The following is a 20,159-nucleotide window of genomic DNA, read 5'->3' as shown; positions in this document are numbered from 1 at the left end:
TTATTGAAAGTGGTTACTATAAAGCAACATCCATTAAAATCTTGTGAAATCCAGCCCTACAGGAAAAAATGGCATATGAGTATCCATAATTACTTTTATTAAAATGTATACATTATTTTATTCCAAACTTTATACAGATTCAACCAGGCAAAGGGAGAGGATTTGTTGTCCTATTTCACTCACCTGATTGCATGAAGTTCAAAACTTAAATGTTGAGATATACATCTGTCACCAGTCAACCAATGCCAGAAGCATCCTTCAAGAGAATATTCTCAACATTCAGCAGAAGCCAGAATCTACACACACACACACACACACACACACACACACACACAAATGATGAGAACAAAGGCTCCCAAAACCTTTTGGCTAAGATCAAGTGTAATATGGGGGTTTCCCAGGTGACTCTGTGGTAAAGAATCTGCCTGCAATGCAGGAGACTCAGGTTCGATCAAGGAAATGGCAACCCACTCCAGTATTTTTGCCTGGGGAAATCCCATGGACAGAGGAGCCTGGTGGGCTACAGTCCATGGGGTCACAAAGAGTCGGACATGATTGAGTGAGCACTTCTCTTAAAGACAGCCAAGGGTCAGGGTGACAATGACAAAGAACCGAGCGTTCACAATCCATCGCCCTGAGCTTCATGGACATTCTGCTTTGTAGTATAAGCTTTCAGCAGTGAGTCCTTGACAACAGAAATTCACAAGAACTTTAAGGCAAGGCCCAAGCTTCAACTGCCTTGGGATGGAGACCCCAACATCTCCACTATGATCCCGAATTTATAATTTTTCTTCACATAGGAGTTTCAGATGACTGCAGTCACGGGCTGGACTGTCCTTCCTAAGATGACACGTGTCCTGTATCCTCTAGCACTTCTTCTCGGATGGCCCACATGCTATGGAAAGTGAAAGATTACAGCTGCCACCAGTAAATAAAATGAGTAAAGAGCTTCTTAAAGAAGCCATGTCAACAGATAACCATGGAATTCTAAACCGTGGATGAGTCATCACATATCCACCCCTTCACAAAAGGGGACTCACATGTCCCCAAATAATGTTACTTTTAGGAGGTAAGGCTAGAGAAATGACTGGGCTTTCTTGGTGCCTCAGAGAGTAATGAATCTGCCTGCAGTGCAGGAGACCTGGGTTTGATCTTTGGATTGCGAAGATCCTGGAGAAGGGAATGACAACTCACTCTGGTATTCTTGCCTGGAGAATTCTATGGATAGTGGGCTCTAAGGTTCATGTGGTCGCAAAGACTTGGACACGACTAACACTTTCACTAGAGAAATGACTAAGCTTGGAAGTATTCTCAAATTTTATTAATGTATTGGAAAGTCCAAGTTTTTAAACAATGTATCTGACCTGGGATCCCTGGTGAAAATTCCTTCCTTCCCACTAGAATACCAGGAGAGTTCAGGCGCTCTATAAATCATTTAACTCCTTTTTTTTAAGTTTATTGAATTTGTTACAAGATTGTTTCTGCTTTACCTTTTGGTTTTTTGGCCATGAGACATGTGGGATTTAGCTCACCAACCAGGGATCAAACCTGCACTCTCTACATTGGAAGGCGAAGTCTTAACCATCAGGGAACCATCAGGGAAGTCCCCAGTCATTTAACTTCTTGATTGATATCCAGTGTGCTTCCAGATTTCACTTTCATGAACAAGCCTGGGATAGGCATTTCTGAGTACTTGTCCAATTTTATTGCCTTAGATGGCTATTGGAATATTGTCACGAACATTAGGATGGCACTCAGAGGGAAAGCAGCTGAACCTGGTAGAAGTGGGATTTAGAAAGGAATCAGAAGCAGCCCCAGGGGTAGCACAGTTGGTAAAGAATCTGCCTACAATGCAGGAGATGAAAGAGATGCAGGTTTGATCCCTGGGTTGGGAAGATCCCCTAGAGAAGGGTATGGCAATCCACTCCAGCATTATTGCCTGGAGAATCTCATGGACAGAGGAGCCTGGTGGGCTACAGTTGCTAAGAGTCAGACACGACTGAAGTGACTTAGCACACGCCGAAAGGGAATAAGGAAGAGAGAGAGCCAAAGAAGACAGGCAGGAACGTAGGAGGCCAGGAGGGTTAGGCATCACAGGTACCATCAGCCTCTCGTCCTCGTGGTCCCACAAAGATAGAAGGGCTGCCACCCTCCCCAGCAGAACTGAGCAAAACCCAAGGAGGCTCCCAGCCATGTCCTGGGCCTGCACGTGATCATCCCTGGGCTGGCCAAGGCGGCCACCTGCTTCAGTTTTGGTAAGTGGGCTGAAGGGTACTCTCATGTAAGCCAGAGATCCCGGTCCTTAATGCAGGAGACTGCGGGAGGCACAAGTCCCAAGAGTTAGGTTCCTTTTCTCCACCCACTCCCCTCTCATGTCCACATCCCTACCACAGAACCCACGACACTTCAAAGATCAAGGCTTTATTTTCCATAGCTCCAGTGTCACAACTGTAGCAGCACATCAGAAACATCCCCACACAGAAACACACATTTCTTCCCCTTCTTCTGAGAGTTGGTGATGACTTGAGAGGCAGAAGCCATGCTATTTATGATAGGCATTTAAGAAACGACACTGGCCCACCACGGTAACATACACCATGCATCTCACAGGTTAAGCAGCAGCAGTACATTTGTATTCAACAGGCACACTCATCCTTAAGAAATAAGGAATATTCTGCAGCATGGTGGTGTATGAAGTGGACAAGGAGGGGAGACTGAATAATTATTTCAGAATTCAACCTGGTCTTTCTTCCATTTGCCTAACGTTAACACTAACAGAGAGTATGTTTAGGGGTATGTTTAGAGAGACATAAACACTTCCCCCAGCAGCTTGATCTCCGTGGGCATTTTGCATCCCTGAGTGGGATGGAAGCTTGTTGCACAGACTTCCACTGGGGAGATGGGGGTGGGGGCTACCTCTGAGAGGGGACAGGTCAGCAGTCAAACTTCCCAGCCCAGGAGAAGACCCTGTTCATCAGGCAGGTGTGGGAGCTGTCTGACGTGGGTCTCTGCTGTCCGTAACCTGCAAACTATCCTGGGAGGCACAGTGTGCAAGGTCTCAAGATGCTGATGTCCCAGGACCACCGGAGTTCTTCCTGAGAATGAGAGCACCCCAAGGAGCCCGGGTCTGAGCCCGGTGACAATGCACAACATGGACCCTGCCCAAGGTGAAGGGCCAAAGGTCAAGGTCAGGACCAGGCTGGGTCAGAATGAAAACACACATTTGCTTCCTACTCGTTTTAAAAGAAAACTGCAAAGCCGCTGGGTCTTGGAGAGACGCCTGGGAAGGCGTAGCTGAAGGAAACATGCTTGCATTTGCTCTCAGGGATAATCTGGCTCAGATGTGCCATTTCAGAAAACAAGGCGGCATGTCCCCAGGTGGCGTGTACCACACCGGGTTGAAGATGGTTCAAGAGGCATCCTGACTGTGCACGAGGGCCCAGGTCCTTTCAGCAGCTGCTAGGGGAACCTGGGCAGTGAGAGGCTTTTTAAGGGAGACATTCATGATGGGCAGGGGAAACAGAGAAATGTTGTAGATACACTGCCTGTTTCTTAAAATCCCTAAAACTGCATAGGGAAACACAGATCAGGACTGAGTCCAACACACACACACAGACAAGAATACCTGAAGTGCCTGGGTTAAAAGGTGGATGGAGAATGAAGTACAAGGATCAAGGTAGGATCGATCCCATTTGCCTGCCCAACAAGTAGCCAAGCAATGGCATTTCAAGGGCTTCTAAGTGCTAGCCCTGAAAGGCATACATTCATGTCACCCACAAGGGAAGAAAATGGTTTCAGTAAGACCAGCCACCCTAATTCCACCGGGGGCCACTGTGCTCCAGCATGAGCCGTGCTTGCCACCCAGTATGTGTGTGTGTGGCAGGGGATGAGCTCACAGCTAGAGGAAAAGCCCCAGGGTCAAATCTTTGGTCCTGGAATTTCCAGCAAAACACAAAGGGAAAAGGCACATGACGGTGACTGATTGAATAAGGATTAAAAAAAAAAAGTAGCTAAAAGTATTATTATTTTTTTCAACGTACCTTTTTCCCCTATGAAAAGAGAAATTCAAAATATAAACCTTATACTTATTATTTTACATTCAAGTGGAACTTCCATGGGGAGCTCAACACAATTTTAGGCCACACAGAGCAATGTACTACTTTGGTGTCCTGTGACTTAACAGAATGGAAAAATTCAGCCCTCTTACTATTTTTTTTTTAAACAGCTTTATATTCCCAGCTGTAACACTTGCTTGTACACATACACAGGCACACACTCAAATTCAAAAACTTCTACATAGAAAAATAAAGGATAAACATTATCCATCTATTTTATACTGTGTACTGGAACTTTTATATACATAACTTTTTGTTTCCTCTTTAATGTTTTCAGTCACTGCACACGTTCTTCCCTCCTGTGTGATCTATGGACGATTCTAGGGGAGGAGATGCTACACTGAAGGAAAAGCTACATCGCTCTCAGGGTGGGGGAGGAAGAGAAATAGCAATTTCTCGCTCCCCTGCCAGTTTTCCCCTCATCTGCTATCACCTGGTATGTCCCGGCGGATGGCCATCGGGTAAGCAGCTGTCCTGTCCCCTCCTCCTTCTAAGAAGGGGTCAGGGCGCGCAGAAGGCCCCTCCTGCCAACCCTGTACCCCAGTAATCTTGGTGTGAGGGCAGGGGAATGGGTGCAGGCAGGGAGAAAGCCTTTGCACAATCAAAGATGCTGGCGTCGCTTCCCACAGCCCGTTCCTTTAGTAGGGAGTTCGACTCTCCAGCTTGTGTTTGGTGAGGAAGTACTTGAAGAACTCATAGACAGACCAGGAGATGGCGGTGGATGGCATCTGGTAGATGACCCGGGCCTGCACACCTTTGAAGTACCCGGGCAGGCCATTGAGCTGGTACACCGTCCGGAAGGCATTGGCCATGCCCGACAGCCGGCCGCTGATGTTGGCCAGGTTGAGGGCCATGTTCTCCTGAGTGTTGAGGAGGGTCTTACAGACGTCCAGGGGGGTGGTGGCGGCGGCGGCCAGGGCCCCGGCCAGCCCGCCTGAGATGATGTGGGACTGCGGGTTGTAGCCCCGGTAGGGGTTGATCTGCTCCTGCAGGAACTCGTAGGTGATGAAGTGGATGGACTGGAAGGGAATGTTCATGGTCAGCTGCGTGGTGTAACTCCGATAGAAGGCCCCCAAGCCCTCCGTCCCCCACACTGTCCGGATGCAGCTGAGGGCCGACCGGTGCGGAGAGTTGTACATCTGCATGCGTTGCTTCACGACTGTGGTCGGGCCGCAGGGGGGTTGGGTTTGGCCCCACCCCGGGTCGGAGTGAGATGGGAAGCCAAGCCATAAAGAGAAACAAGCAAGTTTAGACACGGGTAACAGGGCATGGACAGCTAGCACACACACCCAGCCCCAGCCCGAGAAACCGCCAGGGGGCCAGCTCCGGGCCATCCCGGTTTCAACACACGCCTCCGGGACCCAGTGCCAGGAGCCAGGAGGTGGCTCTTTCTTGATGTTTCTCCTGCCTGCCTCTTGGTTCAGGTGGCCCCCACACCAGGCAGCCACTTCAGACTCCCTGAGCTGATCCCCCCGGTCCTGGCTGCCTTGGGCATCACACACACGCCAGGATTTCAATCCTGCTTCCTGGCTCCTTTGCCCTCCTTTGTCCCACTATGTCTACTGGACACGTGGCCTGTCTTTTATTCTCAGTGGTCTCCACCCCGCTGACAGCGTTTTTAGCTTCCGGGTCTCAGTGCTCTTGAAAGAGACACTCGAATGATGTTAGCCCAAGTTCGATGACAAACTCCAATGAGGACTCAGGCTCTGTTAATACAAAAGTAACTGGTGGTTCAAAGGACAAATACTGCGGTCCCTTTAGGCTTAGAATTGTAATTGTCTCCAAGCACTGCAAGAGAAACACATACACTGTGCTTTAATTCTAAAGGAATAAAGATATAATGTCAAGGAGAAAAGGGGAGAGTTGAACTTCATTTTTTTTTTTTTAAATCTCCTGAAAAAAAAATTGAAATAAAACTCTTGCCCAGTTGACATGGGCTAACTAACTGGTCATTGACTCTGAATCACCTTAAACCCACAGAAGCAGCAGCCTGCCTCCCCATCTGACCCCTCATGTCCTGGAAGGTCAGAACGTGTTTCCTGTCTGATGGGGCATGGGAGGCAGCTGAGAGCAGATAAACTGTAACTTTAAAAGACAAAACCAAACTTACAATACTTAAGATGTTGCACTTTTTAACCTCTGATTCTCCCTTCTGGCAAGGGACTGTTTTCAGATGAGGAAGGAAGCAGGAGAGAGGCCCACATCTTACAGAGAGACTAACCCAGCTGAAACTATGCTCAGCACCAGGTCCAAAAACCCCTCCCTACTCAGACCCGAGCTGGCTAAGGATATGAGGCTACAGAAAAAGCCAAAGGAACTCATCTGCACAGCTAAGAATTGTTTTATAATGCTCCCAAAATTCGAAGGGGGAAAAAAAGGTAACGTGAGAGGAGACAGCTACAATAAAGTGGCCAAATGTTAATTGATGAAGTAGAATGATACATATATGGCAGGAGGCAGGGGTTCACCATACTCTTCTCCCTACATCTGCCTGTTGGAAATTTTCTATAATAATTTCAAATGTCTTTTAACAAAGCAAATTGAACATAACCCCTAATGGATGACCTCTGACAACTTTCTTCTATATCTGTCTACGCTTGGTAACAGTGAACAAAGGCCAGCAGGGTGTGTGTTTGTGTGTGTGCACATGTGAGCACACAAAGGTTTCAGAGAAGTACAACAGCATATAAAAGAACCGCCAGGAGAACTTGTTAAGCAGCTCTACCGACTTAGTAGGTCTGGAGTGGGATCTGTGAATCAGCGTTTAACACGCCCCCAGGAGGCACAGATGCTACTCGTCCACGGATCCCACCCTGAGAAGCTCTGTTTAAGTGAACAGGAGTCCCAGAGCTTAAACGCTCACGTCCCTTCTCAAGGCCTTTCAGAACCTGGTCAAGAATTCTCCTGTGTCTTCTGAGTGAGGGCCAGGAGTCCCCTTGCCCAACCTGCTGCCCTGCCCCCCACTTCTGCTCCTGCCCCTCTGCACAGGCCCTGCTGCCTCTCCCTGGGACCATGAAACATTACCTTCTGCTGGATTCATGACTGCGTCGTGAAGCAGGGTGGCCATGCTCCCAGCTATCCCTGTAAAACAAACTCCAGAAAATTACCCTCTGGGACCGGGGCTTCTCAGGAAGTTCCTGGCCCCTAAAGTCAGACAGAACCCTGGACCTGGCTTTCCAAGAAGCAAAACTCACTACCCGTCCACCCAGGTGAGCACCGACTCTTGAAATCCTAAAGCAATCGTGGAAAATCCTGGATGAAAAAGGGGAAGGTAACACAGACACCGTTACTCACATTTCAATTCAACAGAAACCTCATTTTCCCTAGGAAAAGGCTAGACCTGCCAACACAGGATGTTACCGGAAACCACACTTTGGTGGCTTTTTCCACCACTGAAATTTTAATTCTTTCTCATCCCTGGCCTTTGTCTACAGATTAACTCATTCTGCCCTTAAACTGGGGCAATCGAAGGAGATATCATGTATACAAGCATAGGGGCTTCCCAGGTGGCTCAGCGGTAAAGAATCCACCTGCAATGCAGGAGACACCAGTTCGATCCCTGGGTCGGGAATATCCCCTAGAGGCGGAAACAGCAACCCACTCCAGTATTCTTGCCTGGAGAATCCCATGGAAAGAGGAGACTGGTGAGCTACAGTCCATGGGGTCACAGACTGGGACACGATTTACCAATTAAACAACAACGACATACAAACAGGAGGGGGAAAAAGACAGCGTTAAGAAAATTCCTTAGTAAAATCCAGGTTTGTTTTTTGTTTTTTTTTTTTTAAAAGCAAATGGCCAAGGGGAAAATGCTCAGAAGACCTGCCGAGGGCAGATTACCCGGGTTAGTTTGCAAAGCGATGACATGTCTCAGGGACGGCCATGTCTCATGTCTCAGGGACAACCAAGCCCAGGTCTCCTCTGGCCTGGCTTCAAAAGCCAGATTCCGGCCTGGAATTTTGCTTTTGACTCTGGGTTTCCTCTGTCTGTAGGTCACACTGCCCAATAATCAAGACAACCGCTGGAAAGTGGGAGAAATGAAGGACACAGGCTAAGCTTCAGAAACGCTTACGTAACCCCTCCCTCGTCCACACACACGTAGGGTCATCTGCAAAGACCAGACTGCAACCAGAGCGCACCACAGGGAGGCGGTAGCTGCGCTGGGCAGACCTTGACGTGAACGTAAACTCGCCTCCAAGGGGTCCAGGCGCCAAGGAGCTAGAGCAGTTTTAGCAAAAGCGGGGCCCTGAGGCCATGAACTTGGAGATATCGAGACTGCAGATCTTGGCGACCGTTTGGACAAATGGAAGTAGGGGCCAATTTTTAAAAAGCAAAATAAATGTCTGCAAACCAGCCAGATGGAGTCATTTTTACCAAGGTTTGCTGATGGGAATGATGCTTTGGAGAAGGTGCTAAAAAAAGTTGCTCTGCCAGTTACATCTACCTCTCCGCTGCTGAAAAATAAATTTGTTAAAGACTCCTGGTGTCACCAGCCAGAGTTGCACTCCAGACCCAAACAGAAACTAACCAGAACCAAACCCACAGGAGCCAAACCCAGTAAGCCAAGCCTACGTAACAGTTGCCTGTGGCCAACTCACTCCCCCTTCCGCCCCACCACCCGCCTGGCTCCCTCAGAACAAAAGAAAACTATTTCAGCCCTTGCTTGCAGAGAGATGCAACAAACGGAAGAGACTGGGGGTGAAATTCCCAGATCCCCCGAAGTTTACGAGGGAAAGGTCCTTTGCGCAGGAGCAAATCCTTCGTCAGCCATAAAACTTCTTGACCTTGTAAAGCTTAGTTAGATCTTGATGCTGTAGAGACCTGTTGGGTCAGTTTTTAAATAGTCTCAAAGAAGCTGTCCACATAACTTTTTTTTTTGGAATCCAGCATTCAAAAGTTTTGTTCCTATTCAGGGTGTTTTTTTTTTCCCCTAGATCTGATCATTAATTGCTTTTGAATGTTAAAAAAAAAAAAAAAAAAGCAAAAAGGCAAAACCCACTCAACAATGAAACACCTCTGTCACTGATTCTCCCCAGACTTCAGAAAGCGAAGGAGGGGAAAGAAAAAAAAAGCACGCGTGCGTGTGTGTGTGTCTGTGTGGGTGTGTGCGCATATGTCTGGGTGTGTGTGCACACACATAAGTCCTTGGTTCGTAAGCAAGCGTGGTGGAGATGAGGCGTCAGGCAGCTGGGTCACAGGGAGGAGAACCCTGGGGAAGGGTCTGTTGAATGAGAGACCTTTCTAACTCCAGACAAACGCTTGCAAATACCGTTGGCTAGGTGGCTGTTCCCCTGGTGGTGGAAAACGGCATTTAAAGTCCTTTTCATGTTTTCGTAGCAGGCAAAATACATGGCGTGGGCTGGCCCCGCGCCCATCATCATCACGTTGAGGCCTCGCAAGGGTCTCCAGAAGCCTTCAGTCCGTATGATTTTCTTGAGGGCTCCGTAGACACTTGTGTAATGGGCTTTGGGATCTGGATTCAGACTCTGCATTCGTGTCTGGGGGAGGGCGACAAAAGGAAAAAGAGGGATTAATGAAGCTGGTCAACAGGAAAAGGAAGATCTAGGGAGAGAGGGAGAGAAAAACAGGTCATTTTTTTATAGTTTCACAGGATTTCTGAGTGAAGATAACTTTTATTCTTCTCCTTCCCGGAGTAATCCTCTACCCCTACACACACATACACATGCACTCACACACACCCACATACAAACACGCACATGGATTTCATTATACCCAGCAAAGCAAGTAGAAGATGAGTGGCAGGATTTGGAGTAGAAAGACGTGCCCAGACACTGGCAAGCTGTGTGAGTTCGTGCATGCCAAGTTACTTCAGTTGTGTCCGACTCTTTGTGACCTCATGGACTGTAGCCCACCAGGCTCTTCTGTCCATGGGATTCTCCAGGCAAGAATACTAGAATGGGTTGCCATGCCCTCCTCCAGGCAAGCTGTGTGACTTCTGCTGAATCCCTTAACCTCTCTGGGCCTTGGGAGCCTCAGTGGAAAAAAAAACAAGATTGCCACAAGCATCAAATGAAACAATGGGTCTGAAAACTCTTAAGAAATTCAGCGCTGTTAGTAGCTTGGTCATGTCCAACTCTTCGCAACTCCATGGACTGTAGCCCACCAGGCTCCTCTGTCCATGGGATTTCCCAGATAAGAACACTGGAATGGGTAGCCATTTCCTTCTCCAGGGGATCTTCCTTGAGAGATTCAGGGATTGAACCCTGGTCCCCTACGTTGTGGGCAGATGCTTTACCATCTGAGCCACCAAGGAAGGTGGCAATAAACTCAGAGACCTAGTCAAATAGAAGTATTATTATTATCCAAGGGTTCCCACTTGGTTCTCAAGACTTCTGTGTCCTCACTTATCTGAGTCCTCTGCGTTGTTAAAGTTCCTATTCAGCCTCAACCATAAATCTCCTTGGAATCCTCCATCCCTCGCCTCCTCATCTCCTCTAAATACTTTTTACATTTCATCATTACAAGTTAGCACTGAAATATATGGTCATGTTCTTAACACGTTAAAGACTGGGGGATTTTTGCAAAAACTAATGCCTGTGGAATTAATACATGTTATAACATCAACTCCTCCCTGAGTCCCCAGCTGGCCTGTCCCACTGACTTTGTACTTGCCAGTCTCCACAATCATGTGAACCAACTCTCTCTCACATCACACTGGTCAATAATGTGTTAATTTTTTCCTAAGTATAGTCTTGCCTCCTGGAGGCAGAGACCAGCCTTCCCCATCTCTGTCATCCCCATCACACCCCGCAGGCACTTGAGTAGGTGTGATGGTTAATTTTATATGTCAACAACCTGACAAGGTCATAGTACTCAGGCTGGCTCCAACTACAGTCAAACACGCTGCTGTGAAGCAACATTTTATAGATGAGATTAACATCAGTTTATAGATGAGATTGACATTTGAAGTCAGTAGACTCTGAATACGGAGAAGGCACTGGTGACCCACTCCAGTACTCTTGCCTGGAAAATCCCATGGACGGAGGAGCCTGGTGGGCTGCAGTCCATGGGGTCGCAAAGAGTCAGACACGACTGAGTGACTTCACTTTCACTTTTCACTTTCATGCATTGGAGAAAGAAATGGCAACCCACTCCAGTGTTCTTGCCTGGAGAATCCCAGGGACAAGGGAGCCTGGTGGGCTGCCGTCTATGGGGTCACACAGAGTCGGACACGACTCATGTGACTTAGCAGCAGCAGACGCTGAATAAAGCAGATTACCTGCCACTGCATGGGTGGGCCTCGCTCAATCAGGTGAAGGCCTGAAGAGGGTAAAAAGACCAAACCCTCATGTCCCCTAGGAAGAAAGAATTTTGCTTCTAATCTTTGGTTATAACATCAACAGATCCCTGAGTCCCCAGCTGGCCTGTCCCACTGATTTTGTACTTGCCAGTCTCCACAATCACGTGAACCAACTCTCACACACACACGCACACACGCACACACACACACACACACACACACCCTCTTGGCTCTGTTTCTCTGAAGAGCCCTGACCAGTACAGCAGGTAAGAAATATTTATGGACAAAGATCACTGGCTCAGTCCTGCAAAAGCATCATTCTCTCCCCTACTCCTCTCCCCCAAACACACACACAGTCTAGACTAGAGCATCTCCAAACTTTGGTAGGAATACCCTTCAACCTCCAGACAAAATCATACAGAAACTAACCTATAAAACAGAAGAGCCTCTGATTGTAAATGAGACAAAATGCTCTGCGCCCTCCTCTCACTCCCCAAGCCAAAATCTGGCCCCCTCCAAGAACCCTGGGGCTCAGAGGGACAATGTGAAAACCAAACTGGCAGTCATTTTCAGACACAGGATTTTGCCAGCTAGTAAAACCACAAAAAAACTGGGCACACTGTAGGCAAATTTTCATTTTGCCAAGAAAGGATATAAACATAATAGCAATATAAGCAACAGGCACCACTGCCCTGTTTGATAATCATTTCCTAAAAGAGAGAACTCTTTTTTTTCTGGCTATGCTGCACGGCCTGAGGGATCTTAGTTCCCTGACCAGGGACTGAACCTTTGCCCTCTCCAGTGTAAGTGCAAAGTTGTGACCACTGGACTGCTAGGAAAGTCCCAAGACAATTTTAATGCTTCAAAAAAAAAAAAAAAAGTCAAGACTACTTCTGATTACCAAATTGGTCTTTAAGTTAGATTTATATAAATACTAGTTCCCTCTCCTTTTTTTCTACCACAGACTAGTGAAAATGCCCCTGAACTAATCAGAAGAAGCCACCAGACACTTGGGCCCCACATTCCCAGGGTAGAATGGACAGGGTCAGCGTCTCTATCTTTTTAACTGAGTTTTTACTCCAACTCATTTCAAAAGGCTTCCCAGGTGGTGCAGTTGGTAAAGAATCTGCCTGCCAATGAAGGAGACCCAAGTTCGATCTCTGAGTTGGAAAGATCCCCTGGAGATGGAAATAGCAACCCACTCCAGTATTCTTGCCTGAGAAATCTCATGGACAGAGGAGCCTGACGGGCTATAGTCCATAGGGTCGCAAAGAGTCAGACACGACTGAGATTACACACACACACACACACACACACACGCAATAATGGTGGGCCCACTATAGACAAAGAAGACGAAAGAAGTGGGAGAGTGTGCCAACCAGGGCGGGAGCTGACTCAGAACCCAGGCTTTGCTCTAAAGTGCGCTGCTGGCGGGAGCCAATAATGTACATGAAATGCAAAGTGCCGTCCTTGGAAGAGGAAGATGTTGTTTCAGGGACGGCAGAGATTCTCTAGCATTCAATTCTAAAGGATATTTGAAATTTCTTAAGTTTTACAGCAAATGAAGCTTCGTACTTCCCATGGCCTTTTCTGATCACTGCTCTGATAAAAACCAGGAGCCTGAGGCAGGAGGTGGTACAACCAGGTGGCCCAGAAGGCAAGCTCTGCTATCAGACAGAACTGATCTTATCACTTATGGTGTGACCCTGGATAAGACAGTTAACCTCTCTAAGCCTCTTTCCTCTTTCTAGAGAATGGCTGAGAAAATTAAATGCCTATTCCTAACCTTCTGGTTAATGACAATAAGGGATTCATTCAAGAGGCTAAGTAATACGGTTCTTGTAAATAGACTTCCAGAACATTCCATGGAGTTCTAGAAAGTTCCATGGAGGTGGGGTTGTGTCTGAGTCACAGCACACTCTAACGCCTATTATAGTGTCTAATCATGGGGTGTGTGCATGCTAAGTCATTTCAGTTTTATATATATATATTTAGTTAGTTAGTTGTCACTATAAACTAATATATAGTTTAGTCACTAAGTTGTGTCCACTCTTTGTGACCCCATGGACTGTAGCCCACCAGGCTGCTCTGTCCGTGGGATTCTCCAGGCAAGAATACTGGAGTGGGTTGCCATTTCCTTCTCCAGGGGATCTTCCCAAACTAGGGATCAAAGCCCTATCACCTGCATTAGCAGGTTGGTTCTTTACCACTAGCACCACCTGTGGGGGTAGGGGAGCAATAAATATTTGTTAAATGTACAGATAAGCAAACAAACACACCCACAACTTCAGATACCAAGGAGGGTAAAGCAGTACTGTGTCTCTTGCCGCCCCTAAATACAAGCACACTTTCCCGGAATTACCTGTCCCTCTCATCACCCTTTATATCTAGAGCTTTCCTCATTAATGAAAAATCCTCTTCGGCTGCATTTCTCAAGCCCAGAGTGTGAGCCTCTGAACCACAAGGAAGTGGAAGCAGCCTGTCCCTGGGGACCTAGCTGGAGCCTGTCAGTAAGAAGTGGCTCCTGCCATGCCCACTCCCAAAGGAGAGACCCGCCTTGGGGAAGGTGTGCAGCAGCAGTCCAAGCCTCCTCCCTCACGATTTCTAGCCTGGGTGGCAAGACCAGCCTACGGAGGATGGCCTTTCTCAGTCCCAGCAGACCCTGGCAAGCAAGGGTGTGGCCATGTGAGAAAACACAGCACCGCAGCAAGGAGCCAAGAGAAGGGATCCTGGTCCAAGGCCAGTGGCCTTGGCTGTGGCATCTGTCTTTCTGGTCCCCAGAGTCTTCAACTGGGAGACGAAGGCGGGGGATCAGAACAGTGGCTAATTATCAGAATCACCTGGGAAATGTGTGTGTGTGTGTGTGTGTGTGTGTGTGTGTGTGTTTAAGTCGTGTCTGACTCTTTGCAACCCCGTGGACTATAGTCCACCAGGCTCTGTCCATGTGATTTCCCAGGCAAGAATACTGGAGTAGGTTGCCATTTCCTTCTCCAGGGAATCTTTGTGACCATGGATCGAAACAGCATCTCTTGCACTGGCAGGCGGGTTCAACGATCCTCCTGTAAAAGGCCAGCTGGGTGTCTGCACACTCATTGGACTTCTCTGTCCTCAGGTGCTGGATTACTCAAGGAGAGGCCACATTCAATAAGCCACAGCCAGAACAGAAGCAAGTGGCCCGTGAGCACTGAGGACTCAGGGAAGCCCCCTCTTAGCCCATGTCAACCCCCACAGCCAGGCTTGAATCCAGTGCCTCTTAAGTCCTGTGGCACCTTCACTTCTCCAATCTGCCTACAGGGGGCACCCACTCGGTGTCAGGCACCAGGAGACAGCGAGGAAATAAAACGGAAGAATGACAAGGATTGTCAGAAGGAGTTCAGAAGAGAGAGCAGGAGTCATCATGTGCACCATTTACATAAGATCGGGAAAGCAGTCTCAGAAGACAGACTGAGAGAAGCTCAAGGTGGGCAGCGGAAAGTGAGATGGCAGGGACTGAAGCCAGAGAGGAGATAATCAATGTAACCTTTTTTTTTTTATCTTTTTCTGTGACTCTGCCTATAAAATGTACATATGAGGGCATGGCATTTTCTATCTACCTGTCGGCCAGAGAAGGAGAAAAAGTTAGGAGTGAGAGGGAACCACCCAAGTGTCCATCAATGGCTGAATGGATAAACAGAATGTGATCCACCCACACAGTGGAATTTTATTCATCTTAAATTGTCACAGGTGCTACCGTGCTCAGTCTGTCGTGTCCGACTCTCTGCAACCCCATGGACTGTAGCCCCCCAGGCTCCTCTGTCCTTGGGATTCTCCAGGCAAGAATACTGACTGCAGTGGGTTGCCATGTCCTCCTCCAGGGGATCTTCCCAATCCAGGGATCCAACCTATGTCTCTAGTGTCTCCTGCACTGGCAGACAGAGTCTTCACTCCTGGCATCACCTGGAAAACCTGACACACGCTACTACACGGGTGAGCTCTGAAGACATGATGCCAAGTGAGATAAGCCAGTCACAGAAGGACAAACAGTGCATGATTCCACTTATATGAGGTCCTCAGTTCAGTTCAGTTCAGTCGCTCAGTCGTGTCTGACTCTTTGTGACCCCATGAATCGCAGCACACCAGGCCTCCCTGTCTATCACCAACTCCCGGAGTTCACCCAGACTCACGTCCTTCGAGTCGGTGATGCCATCCAGCCATCTCATCCTCTGTCGTCCCCTTCTCCTCCTGCCCCCAATCCCTCCCAGCATCAGAGTCTTTTCCAATGAGTCAACTCTTCGCATGAGGTGGCCAAAGTACTGAAGTTTCAGCTTTAGCATCATTCTTTCCAAAGAACACCCAGGACTGATCTCCTTCAGAATGGACTGGTTGGATCTCCTTGCAGTCCAAGGGACTCTCAAGAGTCTTCTCCAACACCACAGTTCAAAAGCATCAATTCTTCGGTGCTCAGCTTTCTTCATAGTCCAACTCTCACATTCATACACGACCACTGGAAAAACCATAGCCCTGACTAGACGGACCTTTGTTGGCCAAGTAATGTCTCTGCTTTTCAATATGCTGTCTAGGTTAGTCATAACTTTCCTTCCAAGGAGTAAGCATCTTTTAATTTCATGGCTGCAGTCCCCATCTGCAGTGATTTTGGAGCCCCCCAAAATAAAGTCTGACACTATTTCCACTGTTTCCCCATCTATTTGCCATGAAGGGATGGGACCAGATGCCATGATTTTCGTTTTCTGAATGTTGAGCTTCAGGCCAACTTTTTCACTCTTCTCTTTCACTTTCGTTAAGAGGCTTTTTAGTTCCTCTTCACTGCCATAAGGGTGGTGTCGTCTGCATATCTGAGGTTATTGAGGTCCTAGAGGCCTCTAATTCATAGAGACAGATAGCAGAATGATGATCTGTCAGGAGCTGAGGGGGGAGCAGATGTGGGGAGTTATTGTTTAAAAGGTAGGATTTGGGGTTTTGCAAGATATAGAGTTCTGTGGATGAACAGTGGTGATGGGAGCACAACAATACAAACGTACTTAACGCCACTGTATAGGACACTTAAAAATGGGTGAGATGGTACACTTGATATTATGCATATTTTACCACAATCTTTTAAAAGGGCAGGGTGTAAGAGTGACTAGAAGGAAAAACAAAATGAATGAATGAAGAGGCACAGAGAGAGGGCAGAAATTAGAATTTAAAAAAAAATTGAAACAGAATTTCACCAACTGCCATTCCCATCCTGGGGTTTCAATTCCTGCCTAGCTGTCCAGCTCTCCTATTTCCATATCACAAACACCCATTCTTTGCATTTTAATTCTCTTCTCTTGGAAATTCATAATGTACATTAGTGCATCCAGGACTCTGGGAAGTTCTGCAGGAAAGTCGACCATGGAGCTTTGTTTCAAGGCACTTCAACATCTGTCCTTGGCCATGGAAGCCTCTTCTCTCTGAATAATGGGTTACACCTTGCAGAATATACTTGAGAAAACACAGCTGTGGCCAAGGGCACACACCCTGGAAGCAGGAAGTGCAGAGCTCGCTCGAAGGGTCACAGGATCCCCTGGGGAGCCCCTGCAGAGAGCAGGCAGCAGGGAACAGCCTGGAAGACCAGACCTGAGAAGGGGGATGGGGAACAAATGAGCAGGACGAGCCCTGTGCTGCTTGGGATGGAGCCTTACTCCATGTCAATCTGCATACTGCTTTTCCTCTCAAAAGGGCCTCATGAAGGACAGTGCCTGGGGTCCCAAGGTGGCTCAGTGGGTAAAGAATCCGCTTGCAATGCAGGAGATGCAGGAGACACGGGTTCGATCCCTGGGTTGGGAAGATCCCCTGGAGAAGGGCATGGCAAGCCCCTCCAGTATTCTTGCCTGGAGAATCCCAAGGACAGAGGAGCCTGGCGGGCTACAGCCCATAGGCTCCCAAAGAGTTGGATGTGACTCAGCATGCACCCAAGATTAGGAGATTGGTTTTGCCATTCACTGCATCTGATCTAATCAAGTACCCCTCCCCGCCTGGCTCCATCCACTGTCCCAATCCTCCACAGTCCCAAGGACTAGAACATCAATTCTACAGGAAGGCTCACATCAATGATATAAACACTGTATTTATTGAACAGGTTCCATCACAGCCAGCAAGACTGCAATGGAGGGGACAAGCCCCTTCCTCAAAGTCGCCACCAAGAATACAGAACAGGGCAAACCCTCCTTGCAGGCCTGTTAGCTTATAGAGAGGGCAGGGAGGGAGTGGAAAATGTGTGTTCTGTCCCAGGTGAGCTCCAAGGATCGTATAACATGGGCTTCAAGTGCTGGGTGGAGAGCAGAGCTGGCTCAGCACCTGCCTTTTCTGCTGGGAGACTGTGGCCTAGAATGGGAGAGGGATTTGCCCAAGAGTCACAGATCTGTGTCCCTCAGAAAAGAAGGGGACACGCTGGGCCTCGGAGGGAGCCCTCAGACCTCCCTGCATATCCCACGAAGGACAGCCCAGCCTGGCCCCCTTCCACAGCATCTCTGGGCCACTGTCCTCCACCTGACCTGGACACAGCTGGGGATTCCCAACCTTTCTTTCTGAATCCCTCAAAAATAAAAACCAAGTAATAAGAAAACTTCCCCTAACATGCAGCACTTCCAGGACCAGAAAAAGATAATGGGAAATCTATCCATTCATCCGTTCAAATGCAGTTGCCATGCTCCTCCTCAGAGGCAGGCGTGATAGGAAGGCAGGCAGGGAGGGGCGTGCACAGGGCTCCAAGTTCATGGTGTGAACGAACAAACATGATGAGTGGGCCCTGCTCCCATAAGGGAACGAGGGCTGCATTCCAGAAGGTCACTCAGGAGTCTCTGCTCCAGATCCCTTCCGGGAAAAAGGATAGAAGGTTTAAACACCCAGGAAGTGCTAGGAAAATGCCAAACAATGTTAGCATCTGCCACCCAGTGGTGGCTGTTTCAGCATTAGATATCAAGTTGGTGAGTTTAATTCCCTCCCATCTGCCAAATGTTTCCAAGTAGCACTGACATCATCAACAAACCACAAAGCTGGACTTCGGGACCGCCCCCAGCCCTCTCTCTGTTTTCTAAGCCCTTCAGCCACCCACCCATGGGTGCAAGGCCCTCCCCCTGGAGCCCATTTCTACCCATGGTCCATCCACGGCACTGTGTGTGGGATCTATCTGCTGTGGACGCCCCAGCCCCCTTGCACAGCTGCCTGGGCCAGAGACTGCAGCCAAGAGCCGGTTCCCACGCAGGCCAGGAGGGAAAGGCCTTTTTGGGGCACTTTCTAAATTTTTTTAGCTTTTCTTTTTTGTGGAGAAAGGATTGTCTTCCAGAGCAAAGCCACAGACCTCATCGAGGGCTTGGAAAGCCCTATCTCGCCTTCCAGAATCCTTAGGAGGCATGTATAGCAGATGAAGAAACCCAAACCACATCAAGGGAACCAACGCACAGTAAAACTTTCAGCACTTGATTTCAAAACAGCAGCGTCCTGACTCGGACGGAACCTGTGGCCTCATTATATTCATTACAGGGGATGGACTTCCGGTGATGCTTCCTACAGTCACACCCTGGCCCTTTGAAAACATGTGCAGAAATCATAAAAATTCAGGCGTGAGGATACCGCCAGCATCACTCTCCACATATGAACCAGAATCAGAGCAACACAGAAAATCCTGTAAGACCAGGGTCCCCAACCTCCAGGGCTTAATGCCTGATTATCTGAAGTGCGTACCTGTGTGCTAAGTCGCTTCAGCCGTGTCCCACTCTTTGTGACCCTATGAACTGTAGCCTGCCAGGCTCCTCTGTCCGTGGGATTCTCCAGGCAAGAACACTGGAGAGGGTTGCCATGCCCTCCTCTAGCAGAATCTTCCCAACGGAGGAATTGAACCTGGGTTATATTTCCAAGTTCAAAATTCCAAATGGTGTCTTTTTATGTCTCTCAAGTTGGCAAAAGTGGATACATAGGAGAATATACTTTGTTTCTGTTTTTTTTTTTAATCAAAAGGAAAACTTAGGAACCAGAAAGAGAACAATGACTCCTCTAAAGCAGCCCTTCCTTGCTTCCCACACCCTGCAAAAAATGGGGGGCTGTTGGGAGAATGCATATCAGAAGCATGTGGGGGTTGATGTTGGGGAGGTCCAGGCATTTGCATTTGAAAGCCTCTGTTGAGAACCCCTACATAGGAGACATCATTTTGCTGACGAAAGTCCATACAGTCAAAGCTATGGATTTTCTAGTAGTCATGTTCAAATGTGAGAGTTGGACCATAAGGAAATCTGAGCAAAGAAGAACTGATGCTTTGAAATCGTGGTGCTGAAGACGACTCGTGAGAGTCCCGTGGACAGCAGGAAGATTAAACAAGTCAATCCTAAAGGAAATCAACCCTGAATATTCATTATTCAGAGAAGGACTGACACTGAAGCGGAAGCTCCAATACCTTGGCCACCTGATGCAAAGAGCCAACTCATCAGGAAAAGTCCCTGATGCTGGGAATAAAGGAGAAAAGTGCGGCAAAGATGAGATGGTTGGATGGCATCACCGACTCAATGGACGTGAGTTTGAGCAAACTCCGGGAGATAGTGAAGGACAGAGGAGCCTGGCAAGTTGCAGTCCATGGGGTCACGAAGAATCAGACAAAACAACTGAACAACAACATGGGAGCAGCCAAAGGGCCGGCTCACTGGAAACCAGGTAGAAAAGGTGAACAGAAAATGAGGTGAGAGGTGGTGGGAACACGTTTCCGGCTAAATCAGGCATCACTGTCCCTGCCTCGCCTATAGGAAGGCCCAGACCTCCCAGAGTTTCAGGTG

General features: G+C 48.1%; 1 protein-coding gene across 3 annotated transcripts in view; it reads right to left on the bottom strand.

Annotated features, from left to right (window-relative positions):
- Positions 1–2,411: 2,411 nt before the first annotated feature.
- The window catches only part of SLC25A37 (solute carrier family 25 member 37), a 46,040-nt gene continuing 28,292 nt past the window's right edge, over positions 2,412–20,159 (bottom strand). For all 3 annotated transcript variants that reach the window (XM_052645137.1, XM_052645140.1, XM_052645138.1), the window contains exons 2-4: positions 9,385–9,613; positions 7,140–7,196; positions 2,412–5,274 (exon numbers count right to left, since the gene is read on the bottom strand). In XM_052645137.1, the coding sequence (XP_052501097.1) occupies positions 4,754–5,274; positions 7,140–7,196; positions 9,385–9,613 (807 nt within the window). In that variant the 3' untranslated portion in view covers positions 2,412–4,753. The remainder of the gene's footprint in view (positions 5,275–7,139; positions 7,197–9,384; positions 9,614–20,159) is intronic.

This window comes from Budorcas taxicolor, chromosome 8 (assembly GCF_023091745.1).
Source record: "Budorcas taxicolor isolate Tak-1 chromosome 8, Takin1.1, whole genome shotgun sequence".
Classification (NCBI taxonomy): Eukaryota; Metazoa; Chordata; class Mammalia; order Artiodactyla; family Bovidae; genus Budorcas; species Budorcas taxicolor.
Note: the sequence above shows the minus strand (reverse complement) of the source record. Positions and strands in the feature narration are given on the sequence as shown.